The 24,620-nt window shown below is 45.8% G+C and overlaps 1 protein-coding gene across 3 annotated transcripts in view; it reads left to right on the forward strand.

The window, feature by feature from the left end:
- IMMP2L (inner mitochondrial membrane peptidase subunit 2) overlaps nt 1–9,843 on the forward strand; it is a 251,284-nt gene extending 241,441 nt beyond the window's left edge. For all 3 annotated transcript variants that reach the window (XM_061563041.1, XM_061563040.1, XM_061563042.1), the window contains exons 6-7: nt 7,982–8,209; nt 8,907–9,843. In XM_061563041.1, the coding sequence (XP_061419025.1) occupies nt 7,982–8,185 (204 nt within the window). In that variant the 3' untranslated portion in view covers nt 8,186–8,209; nt 8,907–9,843. The remainder of the gene's footprint in view (nt 1–7,981; nt 8,210–8,906) is intronic.
- The last annotated feature ends 14,777 nt before the right edge of the window (nt 9,844–24,620 follow it).

The raw sequence follows: 24,620 nt of genomic DNA on the forward strand, positions 1-24,620 counted from the left end.
CAGAGAAACAATTCCTCTGTGACGAGGTATTATATAGATCCCAGAGGGGGAGGGAGCGGTGGGCTGCAGTAACAGGAGAAGTCGGCGGCATGGGGGAGAGAGAGAGGGGGGGGGGCAGAGAAATTAGCATGTCAGTGAGATCTTCTTGGTTCTTTCGGTAAAGTCACGTAGAAGGGAAATAATAAAATAATAAAATAAAACACAATAAAATAATATAATAATATAATTAAAATAAAATAATAAAATAATATTATTTTTAAAAAATGTCAATGAGGGCCAAGGGGGGAACTTGATCTGCGGCAGGGGGAGAGAATTTAGAAGTTTGAGAAATCAAACCTAGAAAACTTAAAGATGTATTGCAATCCTAAATGAGTATCTTTGCATGCTTGGAGGAAACCAGAGTGCCTAGAGCAAACCCACACACACAGTGTGATAGTCATAAACCTACTTGCTGTACTGCGATCTTTCAGGTGGGTGTTTTCGCACACTGTTTGATGTTAACACAAGCATCAAAGCCCTGGGTTACGGCAAAAAAAATCCACTTATTAAATGCTTTCCCAGTGGAAGTGCAAGATATGGGTCTCTAAATAGACTTGTCAATTATAATGAGGGCCTACACCTCGCCCTCCTCCACCTATTAAACAAAGACCTTATGCCACGTTCATGCATTGACTTCAAATTGCCTGTAACTCTAACTCAGGCGCCGAGCAGCGCTCATTGCAATGTTACTTGAATCAATAGTGTGCTATAGGACACACTAAAGCCGTGTGGGTTTTAGTAGCTTATTGTGCTTGTTTTTAAGAAAAAAGTCTTTTTTTTCTCTCGGTGGGAGACTTGATTTTTCCACTCGATACAATACTTCACTCGGAGTTGAACCGCTTGTGAATATTGGCTGCAGTCAATGCCACGGCGGTGCGATGTCAGGTATTAATTTTATTTTTTTCTCGCATCGATTTCTATTTTTGTTTTATTTATTTCCGCTTCAGTCCACCGGGTGGGCATTTCGAGCGGTGACGCGAGCCACTTATATTAATGGCGCCTACAAAGACAACGACCCCCTGTATTGCCTTAATATGCTGTTGGGCAAGTGCTGTTAGCAAGGTCCAATGAAGGCCAGAACGGCACACAAGGGGGTGGGTGGTCAGCACCACGCCCAACCACCTTTGTCTCCCCAGTGGCTATGTTTTTACGCACCGCACCAGGTACTTATTTGAGGCTGAATCGGCCTAGGGGAGGCCCAGGACCGGTTCCGATAATTGTCACTGATGTTGGCCATGAGCGGGAGTCGAACTCGGGTCACCAAGTTCGTAGCGCAGCGCGCTAACCGATACACTCCCGCTCCCCCCTGACACCCACACACACGTGGACCTGTGCCACCTGGCGGTCCACCTGCGCCAGAGGGCTCCAGCGCCTGGAAGACACCATCTCGCAGAGGAGACGCGAGAGACGCACACAGAGACACCAACGCGCAGCTGGGATACACGCCGTCCGACGACACCCAACGCACCGCGTGTCTCATCTGCAGCAGAGTGTGCGGCTGCATGTGGCCTCCGCTGCCACATGCAGCCGCACAAGAGCCAAAAGCGCTAACCAGAGGTCGCAAACGGGTTTTGATTCCTTACCCGTACCCGGCCGCACCAGGGTCGCAAACGGGTACCCGTACCCATACCCGGCCGTACCCGTACCCTACCCGTACCCGGCCGGGTACGGGTAGGGTACGGGTATCGGGTACCTGATTGCGACCTCTGGGATGAAGCCATGTTGCAGGCGCGGGTGGGTTGATTCTAGGAACTTGAATTGTGAGAAGAGACAAGACGTTGGGAAATGAGTGACAAAGGTTACTCACCAGTGACTCACGGCCTACCCGTACCTGTACCCGGCCGCACCAAGGTCGCAAACGGGTACCCGTACCCGGCCGGGTATGGGTAGCCGGGTATCGGGTAGGGTACGGGTATCGCGTACCCGGTTGCGACCTCTGGCGCTAACCCCCCCCCCCCCCCCCCCCCCCCATCGACAAGAGGAGCAATCGTCACCATCGTTTTCGATGGACAGCCAAGTGGAGAGAGAGGTTACGGACAAAAGTGAGGCGTCGTAAACAGGAGCAAACAAAGACGCCCTCTTTGTTTCTCTAGTTTGTGGCTTGGCATTTGGCAGCACAGCTTGGTTCCATCACCGCTGGAGTCACATTCACTTGAACATTTTACTGGCCACGAGCAAGGTCAAGATCTCTCTTGTGCTCCGGGAAGCCACGGTCAGGCTGTCACCTCTGTTGGTGGCCCTGAGCAAATGGTGGCAATTCACAGTGGGGGGGGAGGGGACTAGTATCTCCTGAGGATAACACCGTAGAAGGCTGTTGACTTCCCACAAATTGGTACTAATTGTCATAATCATCGCTTTGCCTTTATGAAATTCCCTGCATTGAAGTACATGCATGTATAAGCCAGCGTACCATTCGGCGCATTGTAAATGGTCATCGGTTTGAAAAGCAATCATAGGGCAGTGTAAAGTGCTACAATTATGATGGTTCAATGACACAGAGATGTCAGATAATTGATGCTGAATAGGCAATGCTTTTAAATGTGACAAATTACTCCTCACGGTTGATTCTTTAACAGGTGTTTGCAATGCATCGTACGTAGGATTCGCAATTTGGGAATGATAAAGCCTGCGGTTGGGTTAGACGGCATTGTCAAAAAGAACAAAAGAGCAAATGGTAGAGCTTGTCCTTTTGTGTGAAGTCAAACGAAAGATAAATCATGAAAGCTGTGATGTTGATCCTTCTCAAGGTGACGGGTTCTTTATTGTGCATTCCTATTTCAGTTTCTGTCATTTTAACCAGTCCGAGGTGGCCTAAGTGCACCACGAGAATTCCATTCATAATTAAAGCACATTAAATGAATACATTTGCCCTGACATGAGTGTGTCGAGTTGGCGATTTAAAAATAAGTGGTATCTGACACTTGATCATTGCAGCACTCAAGCTTTTGTCCGGTAATATATATTTTATTAGTGCTCTGTTTTACTACTTCTTACGACTCGTTTATTCCCTTAATTTTTCTGGACTTTATTTTGTGTTCTGTTTTTTTTTGCACCACAGTATCTGCCTTGAAAAATAGACCTGCATCTCTGTGGCTCTCTTGCTGGTTCTACATAAACTAACTCGACCTACAGTGGATGAAAACGATCGATTAAAATGAATTGTCAGTCATGATGCGTGCATGAAATGACGTGCAGCGATTCATTAATATGCATACAGTTGTCACTGACACGCTTCGGAGATAGACATTAGGAAACCATTCCCATGCCCAGCACACAGGGAACTTAGCTAGTGCGTACAATATTACATCTACATCGCCAGTAGGGTCACATACAAGATCGCCTGCCTCTGCCACAATGCCTTCATATCCGCCTGCCCGCCGTACTTTTCTTCATTATTGACAACTTGCAGCGGAGCACACGGCAGATGCCTGCGCAGCGCGACTCACGACCTCCTCTTGATACCAAGATCCAGGATGGTCATGTTTATGCGCCGCTTCTGGGTGGCAGCCCCAACAGTCTGGAACGATATCCCTCTGCACATTCGCAGCATCACCTCAATCGCCTCCTTCAAGAGAGACTTAAAAACGCACCTCTATAACCGCGCTTTTGAGCGACTCTGAGCTCGGCTCCGCACCTCTGAGTTACGGCCATTACGTCCGCAAATTTGCGCGCGTTATGCATTGCATTATTATTATTAATTTAATATATACATTTTGGCATAGGGGTTCACCTCCCCTCCATGTGACCTCCTCTCGGCCATCCTCAGTCCCAAAAAGTTCCCTACTCAGCACGACGGGAACTTGTTTATCAACTTAGTCAAATAATGGCCAGAGCCAGCGAGTACTTATTAAATCCATTTGGTGAAATCGAGCACGTGTTGTGTAAACGCATTGGGAAGCTAACGATAGCGTTGTTTAAGGTCAGGGAGCATATTTTCTCACTGCTTTTATTGATATTTAGCGGTGTACAGTGCTTCAGTAAAACAATGAAGGAACGACCGCGTGGAGAATGGCGTCGTGTCCTTGTAGGCGTGCGGAGTGTGAAACGTGGCTTTAAAATAGCGATCTTCACGTGTCATGCTTCCACTGCCTCGGCCGCTATTACAACGTGGCGAGGTGTTAGTTGCAGTGCTTTGCCCCGCTAAAGTCCGAGACGAAAAGGGCATGGAGAGGGGAGTGATGGCGGGTGAAAAAAAGGCCACTGTTTATGGCGCAAATGAGGGCTCCTCAGTTCCGACGGGACAAACGTGGAAACATTCAGGGGCTCTCCTGCAACTGTGAAACGGGGGCGTGGGACCATCTACATATTGCTCCCTCTGCTGCGACGGCCGCGGGGGTGGGAGGTTTTTGCAGTTCGAAAATACATGGGCGAGTGCGTCTTGCAAACGAATGGGTACTCTTGATTTGAAGCTTTCGTGATTGCAGGAATCCATACTCTTTGGTTCTATCGGTAAAGTCACGTAGGTAGAAAACTAATTGATCACGACGTTTCGATTGCAATACAAGCAATTGTCATCAGATGACGATTGCTTGCATTGCGATCTGATGACGATTGCTTGTGTTGCGATCGAAACGTCGTGATCTATTATTTTTCTACCTACGTGACTTTACCGAAAGAACCAAAGAGAATGGGTACTTCCGAGTGATTCGACAAGGATACAGTCTGAATTGTGTGCCCCCACCACGCAGATCTCTCGGTGGACTGGGCCACCATTGTACCCGTTCCTGTAGGGAGCTTTGTAAACAAGAGGTGTCAAGGTTCCTGGATATAGGGGCCATAACAGAGGGCCCCAGGGGCTAGTGGGGGTCTTGTGTTCTTTGCAAAATTGTTTATGTCGTCAAAGGCCTCAGAGGGGCTTCAGGGAAATCCTAGACCTCAGAAGGCTATATCGGCACCTCAAGGTACAGGAGGTTGATGAATAAAATCTCTGGTGCCAATTTCCAAGGCCATTTGTATAGGAAATGTGGTGGCGTCAGTGGAAGGAAGTGGAACCACAGGTTCCTGAGATTCAGTGTTCTGGGAGATCACTGGGATTGCAGGTCTCACCGCTTGGTCTATCGGCTTCCCCTAGCATCTTCACAAATATTTTTATCGTGGAAGCTGCTCACCTAAACGCAGATCCGGAGAGTGCGCTTGAAAAGTCCGTCTCAAAAGTCCAGTCTGGTCCCATCACGGAGGCTCAATCACCTTGGTGCCATACTCGACAAAACCCAGGGTTGGGTTTCCATGACAAAGGAGAGAATATGGCGCCTCTAATAACGAGGCAACATTGCTGGCATCAGTAAAACACGGTAAAACAAGGAGACAGAGGGTTGGACCCAGCGTACTGTGGTGTACAGCCGTGGTCGCGTTACCGAGTGGAGGCCTTGCAATCAGGTCTTGTCAGTGGCGGCCCTCAAGGGGAGGGCCTCGGTTATTTCGGTATTCCACGATGCCGTAGGGCGGAGCCCGATAGGCTCAAACAATATATATTTCTAGGCTACTGAGCGCAATGAAGTGTGGCCCATGGAATTTGCACAAGGTGCTGGACGTATTAGGGGCCGTCCATAAATGCCGTCACGTACCTGGAGGGGGGGGGGGGTCAGACATTTGTGACGATGTGTGACGAGGGGGGGGGGGGGTGAGAAATGTGACGTCACATCAAAATGCGCAACTTTAAATAAATATAGACGGCACGTTCTACTTAATTAAATATACTTTTTAATAAATGTTTTCTCCTACAACATCATAGTGCAGCGTCACATTAAATACGAACTACAATGACAATAGTTTAAAGCGATTTGATGCATGTTTTATTTTCAAAATGGAAATATGGTTTTGGGGCGGGGGGGCAGAGCTTTGTGACGTCATATTTGAGGGGGGGGTCTGACTTCTTGTGACGCCGTGTGACGAGGGGGGGGGGGGGGTCAAAAATCGTCCAAAATCGCGTGACGTCATTTATGGACGGCCCCTTATGCAGACCCACTACCTTGAACCATTAGCCACGTGCTCGGAGAGGCTGCTAGTTATTAAGACAGTCCTCCTGGTGGCCATCGCCTCCCTCAGCCAAGAAGGGTTAGCAAGCTGCAGGCCCTGGTGGAAGGTCCTCCGTTCCCTGTCATTTGCAAGGGAATGGCGGTGTTCAGAACGTCACCACCGTTTCACGCCGAAGGTGCTGTCTGATTTTCACGGGAACCAGAAAACTTCTTTCGCACCGTACGAAGCCAACCGTGCTAATCGCAGGTGCGGTAGGTTCACGAAAAAATATAATAATACCATGTGAATGTTGGTTCATTTCAGAAACACACTTTTGTTATCTGCTGGTTGTTAGCTTTCTCTTTTGGTGAACCCTCCCCCAGTACAGACAGTCTCCCTGGGTTGCGGAAGACCCAATTTACGGAAATCCGACCATACGGAAATGCTTCTATAAATCATCTTTAAAAAATTAGTGATGTACCCGCTAGTAGTGCAGCACGGTGAGGTTGTGGATGAAGACTGTGGAGCGAGGCGTAAGGCTGCCCGCCTTACTCCTGACTCGAGTGTCACTTGGATGAAGGTAAATGTAATTCATCTTGATTTTGGGGGGGAAATGATTCAGTTTCCGACACACGCAAAATTCTGGTTACGGATCATTCTCGGAAACCTAACCCTTCCGTAACCCGGGGACTGTCTGTATATGAATTCGTGAAAATGTAACATATGCATTGGCGAAGTTCGCTGAGTGCTGGGCACTGGATTGGTGTTCTATTGTTTATATCCGGAGCGTTTTGGTGAGCACTTGTAAAAAACCAGACTTAACGTAAGTACTAAAATCTAGTTTTTATATTCACATGTTTGTAATGCTATTGTATTGGCTCTGTAGATTTGTATCAGTTTAGGTTAACCACACCACAAGAGTAAAATAGAATCCGTTTCATTATCAAATCTTAACCCGGAATTATGATAATTTATTCAAACGTGGAATGGGTGAAACATCGCATTACACCTATCCCTCGATTTCTGTTGATCAATTGATTAATCTTTAATTGACTAACCTTCAATTGATTAGCCTTCAGCAAGCTGGCTCCTCTCAATCCTTTCTCTACCCAAGAATCGGTGTTGCCATCTCTGGCTTTCATGGCCAGTGGGAACTGGGATGCGCTTCTGGCCCAGAAATGTTTCAGGAACGCTGCGAGCTTCACACCCTAAGCTCCGTGAGCCATGCGGCTTAATTGGCTCGGACTCTCCTGCTATCACCTTCCCTCACACGTAACCTCACCCCCACCCCCCACCCCCAATCTCCTTGTCTTGTGCCTACACATGGAAGGAAATGTGAGAAACAGTTACGTTTGATTAATATTCTTAGGTTTTTTCGGTAAAGTCACGTAGGTAAAATTTTTTTAATATTAATAAAAGTAAAATAAAAATAAAATTAAAATCACGACGTTTCGGAGGCAACACATTTTATTTTATTTTTATTTTACTTTTATTAATTTTACTTTTTTTTACCTACGTGACTTTACCGAAAAAAACCCAAGAATATGAATCCTTGCAGTCACGAAAACTTCAAATCTAGAATACGTTTGATTAAGTTTAACATTGGTGCACGTTATATTAGACTATTTTAATATCCAAAACAAATTCTCTGCACTTTTATATTGTTATTTTTTACACTTAGCACAGCAAAGAAGTTCAAACCCAGCAAGTGACATTACACGGCACACTTTTCCTTTCTAAATTGACCCCATAACATCACATCTGGTTTTCTGGGCTCAGCCTGGCTCTTAAGTTCATACAACGGTGCAGTGAACGAGTCGGGGGGGGGGGGGGGGGACCAGGGGACTGGGATTTCCACAGGATCAAACGGCGGATGGCGTACTCTTGGCGCCCAAGCTTGAGCTACTAGTACTGAGCCAGCTTTGGTTCACACTGGCCGTAGAAACCGGTGGCAATGAGGTCTCTGACGGTTGCCGGCCTCTCGCAGGTGTCGGTGGGGCTGCTGCACGCTCGAGCCTCGCACGTGGTGTGGCCGCCCAACCGCTGGCGACGCTTGCAGCGAGACGTCCCGCCCAACCGCGACCCCATCTACGTCTCGACCGCCGGGAGCGACGACGACGACGAGGACGACGAAGACGACGCGGAGGCGAAAGGGAAGGATGTCAAACACTCGCGAGACAAGAGGCCCTGACAGACGCCTTCCAGACCCCGGCCGGTGGGTGCATAACGGCGGGTTGTGCATTTTGTGGGTGTTTTCTCCTGTCACGTTTCGTGGGCTTTCCCTTTGAATGTTTAACACTTAGATGCAGCCGTGGTGTTAATGGTTAGCACACTGGGCTTGTCATCCAGAGGTCGTGTGTTCGGTCTCATGGTGCAGCAGTTGAGGCAATGGGCAAGTGTATTACATTCCTCAGTCTGTGTCAAGCCGGCGGTTTAAATGGGTACACCGCAGTTGATTGGCAGGTTGCGTCCGGCGCAGTCTCCAAAGATGTTTAGCCAGCGTGAAAAAGTAGGCCAAATATCTTCTACAGGGGCAATGGAGCTCCCTCTAGCGGAGGTCCTTCTGCCAACGGTGACGTGAGCAATAAATTGCAGAGCTGCGCCTTTACCTTCCTAAATGAATATTTACCAGGGGTGATGACGTATGCCTGGAATGCGGAAACTTGGGTTAGGGTTGGTGGATTATGCAGAGATTACAGCAGTGAGTAGAGTGGCAGGGTGTAGCTGGTAGAAAGTGGTACAGAAGGTATCTTACGAAAGTTTGAAGATGTCCAAGGTTTTAGTATATTTTTAGTATGTTTGGAAGACTAACGTGTCCGGTAAAAAAAAAAAAAACACATTTGAGGGGTCAACACAAACTTCACATAAGGACGCCTGTTTCAAACCTGCCTATGTCTTTTATTCCCCTGCAGATCGGAGCTTCACGCAGACTTCATCACTCCACAATCCACCAACCCTACCCCGGAGACACTACAGCAAAGAAGAGGTCTTCGTGAAGTCAACAAAAGCTCGATCAGCAAAACTGAACGTTATTTTCTACAGTGTTTAACAAACGGTCAGAAAACAAACACTTGGCAAACCTCGTTTAATCAACAGGTATCTTGCCCGGATTCAAACCCAGAATTGTATCACTGCCAGCTCCGTGACCTGACAAGAACACCATGAGCCCCGTGAGGCACCCCGATGCCTCTTGAGAGCGACTGATTTAGCCATCGCGGCGTTAGGTCCCCCAGCCACCCCAGCCAGAGCCACACGAGGAGGACCTTCATCATCTCCAACTCCCGTACCTCACCGTACATTGCTCTCTTTAACCCCCTCCCCCAGAGTGATCTAGTTGTCAGAGGGAGCACTTTGAAGCAACCCGCATTAAGTGTACATCAAACTGTATTGGCCGAGTGTGCTGTTTGTTGCATTATTCAGCAATTCACTCGAGAGCTTGTTCCGATGCCATCCCCGTTCCCCCCATGCCCTCGCCGCTCTAAGCCGCCACTCCTGCCCAAAGGCCTGCATTGGCAGAATTATTTCTTGAGTTTAAATTTTCCATTCTCTGCATTGTGTTAGCCAGGGCTTGGTGGATGTGACCCGCAGGTGCCTACATTTGAATGATTTTGACTTGGGTTTTTTTTTGCAGCCACGTGTAAATGTTGACATAATAAACTGAGCAAGAGACGTGTGTGTCTGTGTGTATATCGCTGACTCGTTGAGCAAGGTTGAGAGTTTATATCATGGTCGAAGTGTCGATCCAGCTCATACCTTTGGGATCGGTAAAATTAATACGACTTTATATTCTTGGTTCTTTCGGTGAAGTCACGTAGAAGGGAAATAATAAAATAATAAAATAAAACATAATAAGATAAAATTCTCACGACGTTTCGGCCACAACGCAAGCGGCCGTCCTCAGGTTAAGAACAGGGCTGTCGGAAAGACAGTTTATTAGGACGCTGTCTTTCCGACAGCCCTGATCTTCCCGTGAGGACGGCTGCTTGCGTTGTGGCCGGAACGTCGTGATAATTTCATCTTATGTTTAATTTTTGTTATTTTATTATTTCCCTTCTACGTGACTTCACCCGAAAGAACCAAGAATATGAATCCCTGCAGTCACGAAAGCTTGAAATCGAAAAATGAATACGACTTTGTTTTGAAGTCGACAGTGATGGTGCTGTGGAGAGATTGTTTCCCACTTGGAGTGTTTCATTTCTGCCACCGGCTCAAGACCACCAAATGAGCCGATCGCCAAGCAACGCTCATTTGAACACACTGCGGTCCTACTGGAAATCCTTGAAAAAGAGCGTCATAGCTCATTGGATTTCTCCATATTTCATCTCCCTCATGAAATAGTACAATTTTCTCACTGTTTTTCACAATGCTATTGTGCGAAAGAAATGGGAGAAAAATGTTGGGTCGGCAATTTCAAATCTGCTTTGTTAATTGACTTCTCGGGTGGCAAATTTTGCAGACAATTTAATTGCCGCATTCGTTAAACATGATTAGCAACCTTGGTGCAATAACTGTGCATTCAGTATTATGGTGGGCACTTAATACGTGTCACATTATCGTGACTACGACCCTGGAGAAAGTGACAGATCTCACGTTCTGCTGTAATCTCATGCACGGTGGTCTGTGGAGAGAAATGTTACTGCAATAATTATTTTCATGATTCTTTTTCAAAACAGTTTGTCCATTAAATTGCTATATTTGTTTTGTTGCTGTTTTCCCTGTGGCTTTGTACTTGTTATCAGTGTGCAGCTCTCACGATGCCAATGATTGCTATTGCAATCGTATCCCATTAGCATTCATACAGTTTCCGAATACAAAACTGATCTGTGTAAGGCAACGTGTAATAAATAATTATAATAATCCAGACCTTTGTCAATCTACTGTTGTATGATGGCCTCCCCATTCTGTGTCATTCTCCAAGGCTGTTTCGCCATTCTTCGCCACGGTTGTCATTGTGGGTTGGTGAAATCGAGCCCAGAACTGGTTCATGTATCAACGTTATTGATGTTACTTGTGGCCAGAAATCAAACTCGAGTTGCCGGGTTCTCAGCACAGTGCGTTAATGGGTTCAATTAATGAATCACAGTGAAGAGGTTTTCAAGAGCATTGACAAAGGCACCGCACCTCGCCATCACTGCTGCGATTGTGACAATCGTCAACTGACCTCGAATATCTGATCTTAGTCTCAGCACCACCGTGTCTTCCTTGGTCTCAGACCTCTGGGTGCCCACTGCAATGTAGCCTGCACATCTTCCACCCTGCGCACGTGTGAAGGTAATATTCTTCCAGACCATATGGGCAGCAGAATGGAGGAGAGGACCCCACATTTGTGCAGAAGCATTGACTGAAAAATGGTAAGCTGTCACCAAATGACTGGCATTGATGTGATTGTTAGTGATGCCATGTAGGATGTTTCACACTTTTATCAGCTTCATTCTGAACATCTCGCGGTGGTGAAATGTTAACTATCTCGCCTGATATACATGAGGTTGTGGGGTCGATCCCGACCCTGACCCCTGCTTATTTGGAGTTTGCATGTTCTCCCCGTGGTCGCGTGGATTTTTCTTTGGGTCCGTTTTTCGCTCCAAATTTAGAAGCATGCGTTTAGAGTATTTGGCTGCTATTAATTTCCACATGATAAGCCACTTCGTTGAGCTATCGTTTATGGCCAGGTCGCTTCTGAAAAAAGCTATATATAGCTCAGTGGGCCTTACCTGCTAAAATAAAAAATATATTTATATAGTTTTTGCCACTGCAAAATAGATGGGTTTTTAAAAAATATTTTATTGCGACTCAAAATGAACCGCAAAATAGATGTTACATGTGAAGGTGTTTAAATGCATCATTGACTCATGCTTGTGTTTTTTACTTCTACATACATTATGATTCATTAAATATTTTCAGTTAACATGTATAAATAATTCATTTTCTTCGGTAATAAGACACCAATTAGCCAGAGCTTGTCGGCAGATTGTAGGTATCTTAAATCGAGACACGTCCATATGCAATTTAGAATATCTAAAAAAATCAAATATGTAGATTTGGGTTCACACTGCGAAAATATGAAAATCATATTACAGCCGAGCTAAGGACTTCAATTAGTCAAGGGTTTTTTCTTTAGATTGGGTCTTTTGCCTCGTCAACACAAACTCCATTCTGCACTGGAGGCTTTGTGAGCCCTTGATCTTTCCGTCAGCACTGCTGACGCGTTGGGCTATTCCGGCAGGGATTTCTGATTATACGATTCCGCAACAAAGGATTGATATAGGAATTTTCATTCTTCGATGGGTGATTTCCATGTTAATTTCACTTTATTTGCATGGGATTCCAAAAGGGATTTTGGCCCGGAATATTAGTGCAACACATGGGGATTCTATACGATTCTATGAGGAATTTAGCCGAGTTAAACTGCTGCTATGCACACTTAAGGTAAAAATCACCAATTACAGTCGACCAGAATAGAAGATCAGGTCAATTTATAGACACATTGACTGCCGCTTGGATTCCTGAAACGTTATACCAATGTAATACAATTACAGTGCAATGCGTAATTCCATAGATAATAAATGTGAATGTCTCGAGATGGTGTACGAAAACTGGGCATGTAAGGAGATGGCTACAATCATAGGTCGAGGGAATAAGGAAAAGCTTGAACCTGGACATGTTCTGGGGGACAAGGAGTCAAGAGCGTGGGCGGCTCGGCGGAGGAGTTCCACTGAGTGACGTTTGACTCGGGCTTTAACATAAAACCTTGGTCGCTGGAGCAGAGAGTGTGCATGGAAGTGGAGTAAGTTGAGAGGGAAGAGATGCGGAGGGGCGAGTTCGTGGAGGGTCTTGAAGGTGTTTAAGGTGAGCGTGAATTGGTCCATGTTTGTATTGGGAAGCAGTTGATTTGAGTATTAGCGTGATGTCAGACTTGCGTGAGCGGGTGAGAAGTCCGGCAGCATTATGTTGGACCAACACCAGTTTGTAGAAGATGGATCTGGGGATCCCGTACAGGAGAGCGTTGCAGTCGTTGAGTCGGAATGTAATGAAGGGCTCGGTAGCAGCTACGCGAAGGAAATCGTGGATGTGGTAGACGTTGAAATGCATGAGGTATGAGGACCCGCAGAGTTGATATATGTGGGACAGAGAATAAGACATCTCGATCAATGACAGAGTCAAGGTTTGGCACACTGCCAGTGTTGGTTGTCAGCGTGCAGGAGGTGACCTCGTCGTTCAGGAGTACTTTAGGTTCAGCAATATTTGGCTGGAGGAAGTTGGAGCGAATCCAAGACGAGACTTCGTCAAAATGCCATTGCAAGTTAACAACTGAAACCTATAGCCGTTAATCGGCATGTCTTCCTTTATGCGCTGGGGTGGGGGGGTTGGGGGGGGGGGCAAGATAACAGGCGTGGTGACACTCGTAAATCAATCACTCACTCAATCAATTAAAACTAAATGACGCGGCGTTTTCCCAACACATCGCCGCACAGACGCCACGAACACCACCCGGGTGCCCATCGCAGCTCCGACAAAATTAATGTTCGTAAATTTATGTACGAGCAGGCGGGCAGGATTTTCATGGAAGTGAATTACTTGGCACTTTGCGCAAAGTGTGATTGGAAAAGCATGAATGGGCAGGTAATTGGAAGCATATTTGCACCCTGGGAGGTTTGCAAGCTCGCCAAGCCCAGCCGCTTCAAAGCGTTGATTCTAAGCTTCTGTGGACATTGTCAGTGTTTGGATGGGTGACCTCGAACATAGAATTAGTTGCTCTTTCACCTACTGTGCCTACGCTCATTATCTCTTGGTGTAATGCTGAGACATACTGCGCTTCCAGGTTGGTGATAATAATTGCCTTTTATTGGGGTCTTGGATTGCCACGCTCGAGTTTTGCCTATCCTGGTTATGGGCACGGGAGTGTGCATTTTAAGGTACGTTTGAGTGGCGTTGCGATCCAAAATGCAGCTTATATAAAAGTGATTTATCCAGTACGTGTGTTTATAAGCATCAGAGCATTACAAATTTACACTGTCTCCATCATCGCCTTTCGCAGTGGCGAGATATTAACTACCTCGCCCGGTCGTGGGTTCCATCCCGACCCTGACGCCTGTATTTTTGGAGTTTGCATGTTCTCCGTGTTGTTGCGTGGATTTTTCTCCGGGTCCTCCGGTTTTTCCCTCCATATTTAGAAACATTCCTTTAGATTATTTGGCTGCTGCTATAAATTCCCACATTATAAGCTGATAGAAATGTCCACATGATAGGCCACTTCGTTTAGCTCTCATTTGTGGCCAGGTCGCTTCTGAAAACGAGCTATTTCGCTCAGTGGACATTATGTGCTCAAATAAAAAATAGTTTTAAATATCTTCTTGGTTCTTTCGGTAAAGTCACGTACCGAAAGAACCAAGAAGATGAAAAAGAACCAAGAAGATGAATCCCTGCAGTCACGGAAGCTTTAAATCGAAATTTAGTTTTAAATAGTCCATCCGTGGGCAGTTGTGGCACACACCCCTGCAAATCCAGAGCACCTTGGAGGCGAAGGTCGGTGAACCTCACACATTTGACGCCTATGCCCTGGCTTGCCAGGAGAAGGCACTACATCAAATGTGGACTCCGTCTGTTCCACCTATATGCGATAAGAGTGATCCTTCCTCACAAGCGTGGGTTTTCTCCAGGTGCTCCAGTTTCCTGCTACGTGTAAACATTCACGCAGAGGACCATGATACTTGGGCAATTGTTGGCGTTGGTTCGATGCCTGGTTGCCTTTCCCGGTGGTCTGTGGTTCCTCGCACCTCTGCGTCATTTTTTCATTTTGAGAGTGAGAAAATGTTGTGCGGCTTCCTGTTCTGGTGAACGCTCTGCCACCAAAAATATTCGCAGAGATATCCAAGCTGCAAGGGAGTTGACACGTTTGTTTGCCAACGACTACGTAGCTATCAATCAAGACCTCGACGATGTACCTCGCCACCTCGTCAAGTCCAGATACCGCTTCTGGGATCGTGCTTTCACCATCCAAGAATCTCACCCAGATCCAGATGCACACAGGTGAATAAAATGGACCAAAGCAGACGTCACAAATAAAAAGTTCATTCGAGACCCAAACATTGCTCCTCCTACTCTTTGGTTCCTTCGGTAAAGTCACGTAGGTAGAAAAACGATAAAACAAAAAAAATATATTTCACGACGTTGCGATCGCAACACGATCTTGTTGTAACAGCTCTCTCGCTGGTTCAGCCGTTCCACTGCTGGATTATTTTTTTTCCGCCTGAGGACGACCACTTGTGTTGCGATCGAAACGTCGTGATACAGTATGTTATATTTTGTTTTATTGTATTTCTACCTGCGTGACTTTACCGAAAGAACCAAAGAGTATGAATTCCTGCAGTCACGAATGCTTCAAATCAAGATTGCTCCTCCTAGCTTTGACATTCATCAAAGACAGTGGTATAACCAAAACATCACAAATATCATCAACATTTCTAGCATGGCGGGTGTTTGTTTCCGTCTTCCCTGGCAGGTGATTGGCTGGTAAGGTGGGAGTGGTGACATTTTCCAAGCAATTCCCTGACTTGAGTGAGAGTTATGATCTCACCGAAACGCACCCATTTACTTACAACCCGTTTTCTCTGTTGAGGTGTACGATCGTACTGCAATCGTAGCCTGCCATATTTAGGCGAAATCTTAAAGAGCATTTTCTCAATGAAGGCCCCTGGCCTTAATAGGTGCTCACTGACATGACTGTCTTCTCTGTATGAGGCTAAATGGGGAGTCTCTATGCATGCTAAGATGCTAATGTTTGTTTACACTATGTTCATGATGTCCAAAATGGTTATAGGCGATCACTTACAGGGTAAACGTTACATATGAAAGATGCTTTGTGTGAAAATTGATGTGAAATGGCACGTAGCATATGGCATGATAAATTACATTGTCCAGATGCGGCGTCATTGGGGCCATAATAACAATCATGCATTACGATGGATACATTTTGTGGTCTCTTTAGATAAAAATAACAAACACAAACCATTTCCTGTTTTGGGAACATTTCTCCAACAAGCAAAGTGGTCATGCTGCGCGATTTCCAAAAGCCACTTGCTTCTCTTTCAAAGGTCCTATACTCTCAAATTTTGTGAGTATAAATGTTGGGACAAAATAATGAGCTCTATAATAGCTGGAATAAGGCACCAATTAGAGTATTTATTTTGATGGAGCCATTCTGTAGGAATGCGTATGTCTCAAACCATTCCCTATTTAAAGACGGTCACTGCATCGTGCGCTTTCAGATGTGCTCTTGCGGCCGTCTGGAACGCTCTTCTTTCAGATATTAGGAAATCACTGGAGTCATGTACTTTTAAATTTAGAATGAAAACTAACTTATTTAGAACTAATTTTCGTGTTAGCTTGTCCTTCCCCGCACCTCTGATTAGCACGGATGGCTACGTATGGTGTGAAAGAAGTTCAACATATGTACATACAACGCATTGCTCAGATTTGGTGATAAACCAAAAATAGTCAAGGACAAGTGCAGTCCTTGTGATTAACATTCGCTTATTTTTGTATGAAGGTGTTGAGATCTAAACAAATCGTTTCTTTAGATATATTTCAATTTCCTTTCAGTTGCTAAACCACAATTAAACTACTTTATCGGGCCATGTTAGCATACTCCCTCCTCTCTGCCTTAGCTCAATTCTCCCTCTTACTCAATGGCCTTTCTCACTACCCAATCTCACCTCACTCACTGCTTTCTCTCATCTCACTCACAACTCTCTCTCACCTCACTCACTGTCCTCTCTCACCTCCGCCACTACTCTTTCTCACCTCACGTATCCATCTGGAAGTGCGTGGAAATGGTGAGCATCACACGTGCACTTCTCCACCCATGTAGGCCAAGGCTGAATGTCACATGTATGGGTTATATGTGTACACACTTGTAGCGTTATTCTATGATTGATGTGGGTGGGGAGACGGTGGCTGCGATGGTTGAAACAAATTGCTTTCATCGAAATGTTTGTTCTTTTCAATGATTATCTTGTTTTTTTTTACATAATGTTATCCTGATTGTACTACCACAGCCGTGCCATGAGATGAAACATCCATTCCGAAATATTGCAGAGCATGGCGACCCCGTGTGAGAGAAGGCCCACAGAAGTGGACATCACAGAACTACTTCTAAAGATCCCTTCCAGTGACCCCGCTCACCTCACTAGAAGGGCAGCACTATTCCATCCAAACCAAATGATTTGATTCTCAGAGCTGGAATTTTGCCAAATTAAGTGCAAAAAACAGTGGTTTGGCCTGTAATTGGTGACTGGGCTGAGACCATTAACTCATTCGCTTTAGAAGCCCATTTGGTCACGGGTGATTGTTCAAGTTTGAACTCAGGATCTCAGCTCAGTTTCCTGACCCCTGAGCTACTTGTCCACTACTCGCCTGTTATATGTATCCTTGTAAGGTGAGTTTGAAAGCGTTAAGTTGCATTTTGAGCAAGTTTTACAGTGCACGCATTTCCACAAAGTGTCTTTAAGACAAAATCATTCAATGGAAATGCAGGCACTCCATCAGAAACACATTCTTCCACGCTGTTAGCACATTTGGGTGTGATCCAAATTCCTAGCTCGGATGTTCCCATAAGAAAATAAAATAAAATGACAATAATAATTATTAAATGAGGTCAGGTGACCTACACTGCTGCAGAAACTCTCGTTAACCTTTCAACACAACCTCGCTAGGCACACGGAGGGCAGTGCTTTTAAAGGTGCATAGGTTGACATCTAAACCCTTTGCATTGTAGCACTGTTTGCTTTCTTAAAAGCACGTAGGGCTTTGATGGAAGAGTTCATATTGTTTTAAGATGGCATTCACGACGTGGCAGAGGGCGGGTTAACTTAATAAACAGGTGTGCAATAAATATCATTCGGTGCCCTCAACAATCGTCATTTAGCCCACTGAGGCCTTACGAGATTATAGGAAAAACAAGTGGAAGGCCGGAACATTAGGATTAATGTTGGTGCTCAGGTGCCAGTCGGTAAAAGAGTTAAAGGAGCTGGGATCGTAATGACACAGGAATGAGCTCTAATTGGTGGCAATTAGTTGGCTTGGCTGTGCGTAACGAGCTGGAACAAAGCCAACTGCGGGTGGTTTGAGGTGCCGTGATTCGGATGAAGTGGCTGTGTGGGGGAAACAGTTCCGTTTGGGGATCAGGGGTGGCATTGCCACACGTTTTGTATGAATCGAGCCACTTGCAAATGGAGCATAATTCTTGGAGCTTAATGCTTGGCCGAACACAATTTACGTCAGCGTAATACAATCCTGCGGCTAAATCGTAAGAAAAGTCTTCGGCACCATATCAGTACGCTATAATTCACCGTCCTTATTTATTTTGTTTGCAAGTAGTGAATTGAGATGATGTAACGGGTGAATGTGTGGGCTTCATATTGCATAAAGCATTTATTGTCATATTCATGTTGTTTTAATGCTTGTAAACTTGTCACATCTTTGTGTAATGTTGTGCTATTTCATTGGCAATGTTGTATTGAAACAAAGCATTCACTCACATAAGCGACAGTCCCAGTAATTAGCGGCGTTATCATCATCGTTAATAATCCATTTCCATTAATTGTTCTCATTGATCAAGAATAACCATAGCTATCCATGTAGAAAGCACGGTTAATGGCTGAGTGAAGTAATACATTTAAAATGTCAATTTGTGTATTTAAAGTGCTCTACTCTGGCCTGAAGTTGAACCAATTTCTCAGCTCACTGAAGTGTTGAGTTTGCATTACGATTGGTGTCACGTTGATGATCCATTAAAATCATGATATTGTTGGGCCTGTGCAAACTGAACACATCACACAGCGCTTGGATCAGACCAGCAGGTTATATCCTTCGTGTTCTGGCTACAGTCCTATGACAAGTCAATACTCTGACTGATATGAAAAATGTTCCTCTAAGTGGCTAACTTATAAAGTGGAGTAAATCCTCAACCTTGTGAGGTCCTTCAGAGGAGTGAATATGAATGTGAATAGCATGGATTCACGCACCTCATTGTATCACCTAACACATTCACGAATGGGCATCTGTCCTGCCATAGGAAAGTATCATACTGGTAGGAACCTCCTGGTTACACCAGCCCACAGGGGATTATTGTGTCCGTCCGTCGTGCATCCAAAAATGGGAGGGGTGGGGCTGGGTGGAGAGGGGAGGGTGGGGAGGGGCTGGATGGGGAGGGTGGGGTGGGGCTGGGTGGGGAGGGGCTGGGTGGGGAGGGGCTGGTCACCCCGTGGTGCCCTTATAAAACTCAACGTTTAACCTACTCCCGCCGGCTTGTTTCCGCCCTCACAGTCGGCAATATTTGCGGAATACACCACGCCGCCGTTGACCCTGGCCATTGACCGAGCAACCCAACGTTCCTACCAGCTCCCTCCGCAGGAATGTGTTTTACACGGATGACCCAGGAGAGATGAGCACCGCAAAATGCTCGCCTGAGTGGCAGATTTTGGCTTCGGATTTGGGAACGCACCAAAGCCCGCCCTTTAATTTTCCCGTATTTGTTGATGAATGCAGGTAATTCACTTACATGTGATGATCATTTGTGTTTTTTTTTATTAGACCTTATGCCACCAGACAATATTAGCACACGTTTCGTGCAGCAAGACTGGCCTGGCAACCGGGTCAACATGGGAAGATACACGCCCTCGTGTTTTCAATGATCAATCAAAGCCGTCGCCAGAACTGGAGAAAGGAAGACAAGAAAAAAAACCTACCAGAGTATGCATGGAGCCATCGTGGAACAAAGCGGTGTTGTGGACAGATAATTCACGCGGCCACTGTTCTGTGTTGCAGTGTTAGCAGCGGAGGAGCGTGACGACAGCGCGTGGAGCTGTCGTGAATGACACCCCACGTAACGTCAGCGCTGCGGCAGAATTATACAGACCAGTGACTTGAACGTTGTAACATTGGATTTATGTCAACTTGCTTGAAGGTACACATTGGAAATTTACTGATAAAATAAAAACATCGTACTTTGACGACAACTTCATTTACTTTATATTCAGTATATGCTGTTTATCGATTCGCCTTCCGCTGAGAATTGCTTTTTCTAAGTCGAATTGAAGTACGTGTTCTTTAACTTTCATACCATTTCACTTGTGTGTAGGTGCAATTTTTTAAACATTTATTGAAAGCAAATACTTGTTCAGTTTGTATGTTCATGAAATATACACGCGGAGTTTTTGTTGGAGCGAATTATCGCACCGCAACACAATCCCCGTGGTATAAGCTTAATAATGTCTGTCCATGTACGACCATGGCAAGTTGTGTCCTTGTTTTCCCTTTTGAGGTTGACTCGGCCTTGTATCGGCACAGGGGAGGCCAAGGGCAGCTGGATAAGGTTTTGGGAAAACGCCTTGTGTACCACGGCAAGCTTAATATGCACTTGCAATCGGCACTAGCATTATCGATGTTTCTAGGCTACGTGTGGCAGCTTTGCGTTCGTACATAATATACAGCGTACATGCATACATTATGGGCAGTGTAATACTGTAACGTTATCTTATTTTCTCATCACCTTTTTAGAATCGCACTGCAGGACAACTATTCTCTGATTTGTCAACACATTGATCGATAACACCGTGGCCTTTGAAGGGAATGTCATATAACAGGTGATGATTTTTGGGCAATGAGCCTTCTTCATAGCACGCACACTACATATACATCAAGAAGTCGGAGACACGGAGGGGACACGAGTTGGAGACAGCACTTTGTACCTTGGAGCCTAATGAAGAAGGGTCATTTCCAGAAACATTGCGGATTATATAAAGAAATCCTTTTAAATGTGACATTTATTTTTTTGTGGAGTTATTTTTTCCGTGCCTGTACAGTTTCGCCAAAACAATGTTTCATATTCGCATTCGCCTTCCATAAATGGATACAACCAGATACAATTTGCGTGGTAACACCTGTGTAGGGTAATAGCGCCGGCTGGTGGACAGCAGAGGCAGCTGTGGTAGACAGACCGTGCACACACGTCGGTGAGCGTGAGCACGGGTATGTTGGCAGAGCGGAGGAACTAGGGCAAGGGTCACAGAGGACCCCATCTGGAGGCCCCTGGAGCCTGCTGGCGGGTTCGAGAAGGGAGGTGCAGTCAGGGCGGAGCCAGGCCGCGCTGGGAGCATGAAAGGAGCTGAGAGCGGGGAGCTCGAGGCTGCCGGTTCTGGGAGTCGACTCGTCACGTGGTTTCTGTCGTCTCGTCTCCGCCGTCGCTAAACATCTCCGCTAGACATTGCGCTACGAAGGAGAGTAATTTGCTATCTCAGTCAGCGCCGTCAGTGTTAGACGGCTCGTGTTATGTCAGTGTTAGGCTAAGCTACTGGGGAGAGTGTGCAGACGAGACCGTGAAAGTTGTTAATTTAAAAGTTCTTCCTAGAAACTCGGTCTCTGAATTGTTGACAGTACACCTGGATTAAAAATAAGCTTTGCACCTATATCGGTGTGACATTTTGTAGTGTTTTGTATTTTACACCATAACCAAATTGTTTTGCCGATCACTGGTGAGCATACATACAGTTGGTGCCGTGTGTGTGTGAGCACGCGAAGAGACTGGCATATGGATATGTGCGTTTTATAAAAAATATATTTTGCCTTTTCCCCATTTTTTTTATTGCACTTGCCATATTATCATGAGATGAGGCAATCCACCTGGAAATCTTGCAGAGCTATGCAATCACGATGTGTCATAAAATGTATGTATGGATGGTTGAACTTCTTTCGCACCACCGTACGTACCGCAACCGCGCTAATCGTAGATGCGGGGGAAGGACAGCAAACTAAATACAAAAATAATGCCTGTGCAAGAGGTGTTTTAACAGACTCGTCCAAAATTTTCCGTCACGAAGCCTTTTTAATCCTGTGCACAGCAGCGGTCACACTTTCCCATTGGTTCTGCTCAGAGATTGCAACATAATGGGGAAACTAATATTTTTGGATTTACACAGTTGAAGCTGTAGACAAATTGAGTGAAAACCCACGTTTAATGATGGCATTTAGACGCCAGTCCTTGAAAACTGTGTTGAGACCATCAAATTGCTACACTTGGAAACTCCATTAAATTATGGGTGGCTACCCAGATTCGAACCTCGCTGCGGTATTAACTACCTCGCCTGGTATACAGGAGGTTGTGGGTTCGATCCCATAACCCTAACGCTTGTATATTTGGAGTTTGCTTGTTTTCCCCGTGGTCGTGTGGATTTTTCTCCGAGGTCCTCTGGGTTTTCCCTCCACAATTAGAAACACGTGCTTTTCGAGTATTTAACTGCTATAAATTTACATGCAAAAAGCCACTTCGCTGAGCTGTCATTTGTGGGCAGGTCGCTTATAAAAAACAATAGCTACATAGCTCAGTGGGCCTTACCTAGTAAAATATAAAATAGTTTAAAATATTTTTAGTTCAAAATTGTTTTAGTAAAAAAACTAGGATTTTATTTGTGCCGGCTCTGCACTCACATTAGAAATCTTCTGGACACAATTATTGGTCTCGAACAATGAAAGTCCATTGCATAATTTGCATCCGTTCATATCTTAATCTATTTTATATTTTTAATTTAGCCCATACATCAATTGGTGAAGCCATCCAATTTCCTAAGTCAATCTGTGAAATTCATTGATTTGTGAATTCATTTCTTTATTGATCTGTGTGTGCACTTGCTGGGTTACCAATTTGCTTATCCGTTAATAAGTTCATTATTTTTTTACACTTGATAGGCACATATATTTAGAGTGGTGGTATATGACCTCTATTAAAATGTATTACACGACCTTTATGGGAAGGGGAGATTCATTATATTCGTTGCATGTTTACGCAGGCTGCACTATATTAACTTCAGGCGTCAGTCACAACCCTGATAGAGATTAAATGTTTGTAAACGACCGAAAGCACAAGTACGGAAGCTGAATCAATAAATTGCGTCCATTTGGGAAACTTAATTGATGACCAGTGCTGATGAATCCAGTACCATCATGTGTAGAGTACACGTGTTTTATATGTGCAGTACAGTGTCAATCCAATGCTGGATGAGGCCTCAACCATGCCGTGTGGGCGGTGGAGGTTATTTGACCATACTTCACCACGCTGTTCACAGTGTGAGGTTGTGAAGGTGGTGATCGTGAGACAATCGTGGAAGGCGCCTTACAAATAAATGTAAATTATTGTTATTAATTGATGTTGATACTCTGGCCTTTGTTGACCACCACATAGCATGGCCCGATTACATTCAACTAATAAACACATTCCTGCGGAGGGAGCTGGTAGGAACGTTGGATTGCTCGGCCAATGGCCAGGGTCAACGGCGGCGTGGTGTATTCCGCAAATATGTCCGACTGTAAGGGCGGGCACAAGCCGGCGTGAGTAGGTTAAACGTTGAGTTTTATAAGGGCACCACGGGGTGACCAGCCCCTCCCCACCCAGCCCCACCCCTCCCACCCCCCCACCCAGCCCCACCCTCCCCACCCAACCCCTCCCCACACTCCCCACCCAGCCCCTCCCCACCCTCCCCTCCCCACCCTCCCCACCCAGCCCCTCCCCACCCTCCCCACCCCACCCAGCCCCTCCCTCCCCACCCAGCCCCTCCCTGCACGATGGACGGACGGACACATTCATTCCCTGTGGGCTGGTGGAACCAGTGGGTTCCTACCAGTAAAAGAGGATATCTGCACGTGTTACATGAACCTGGAAAACCCAAAGTGGAGTTTCTCACTTCTCCAAACTGGAGCCTGGAGTCACCACTACCTCATTGTCTCTTTCAAATGGTTGAAAAGGGGAGCGACGTTGCTGGAGTGATGCTCTGAAGCGATGAGCGGTTTAATAAACAAAAACCCTGAGCGTGATGATGATATGACGGCCAGTAGTCGACTAGCGGCATGCATGATGGTCACCAGTTGGAGCTAAACAAGCCTGAGAAAGGGCTTCTACCGTCAGGAGTGAAGCGATGAAATTAGATCGTGCGCACAGAATAGATTAATTGCAGGACCGTGAGGGATTGTGATAGATTGGAGAATGTATGCATGTGTGAACTTCTTTCGCACCGTATGTAGCCCACCGTGCTAATCGGAGGTGCGGGAGGAACAGACCATGGGGTCTCCATCCAGCAGTGGATATATCATGGCTCTTGATGAGTGAACCTGCATGGGAGTAAATGTCTTCGCCACAGGACGTTGAAGACTGCATAACACTTTTTAACAAGCACAGTGCGGCTCATTTTAACAGGTGTGCTTGTTACAGACCTGCTGGCCAAATTACAGTGACTATGGTGATATTGTTATTCTAATAATGCACTCTACAGATTGCGTATAAAACTGACCGACCACATGGCAATGCCCAGAGGTTCTAAATGCTATGAGCGCCTCATTCAAAATGCATTGGATTGGATGGCGGTGTTGGTGGTTGTTGTGGTATTGACGCTGTCTTGTGAGCCTCATCTCTAAGCCTCACCTTGCTCGGGGCTGACATCGTATGATTCATCCGCTTATCCTCTCACATCCAATCTACCTGGGAAATGAGTGTGTGCTAGCGAGTGGTGGCGCAGAGGTTAACGCCACACACAATTCGAGTGACCCCCACGTTCGATTCCTCACAATGTGCAACACCAGTG

Source organism: Lethenteron reissneri, chromosome 30 (genome assembly GCF_015708825.2).
Source record: "Lethenteron reissneri isolate LAM-NWPU_2019-01 chromosome 30, ASM1570882v1, whole genome shotgun sequence".
Lineage (NCBI taxonomy): Eukaryota > Metazoa > Chordata > Hyperoartia > Petromyzontiformes > Petromyzontidae > Lethenteron > Lethenteron reissneri.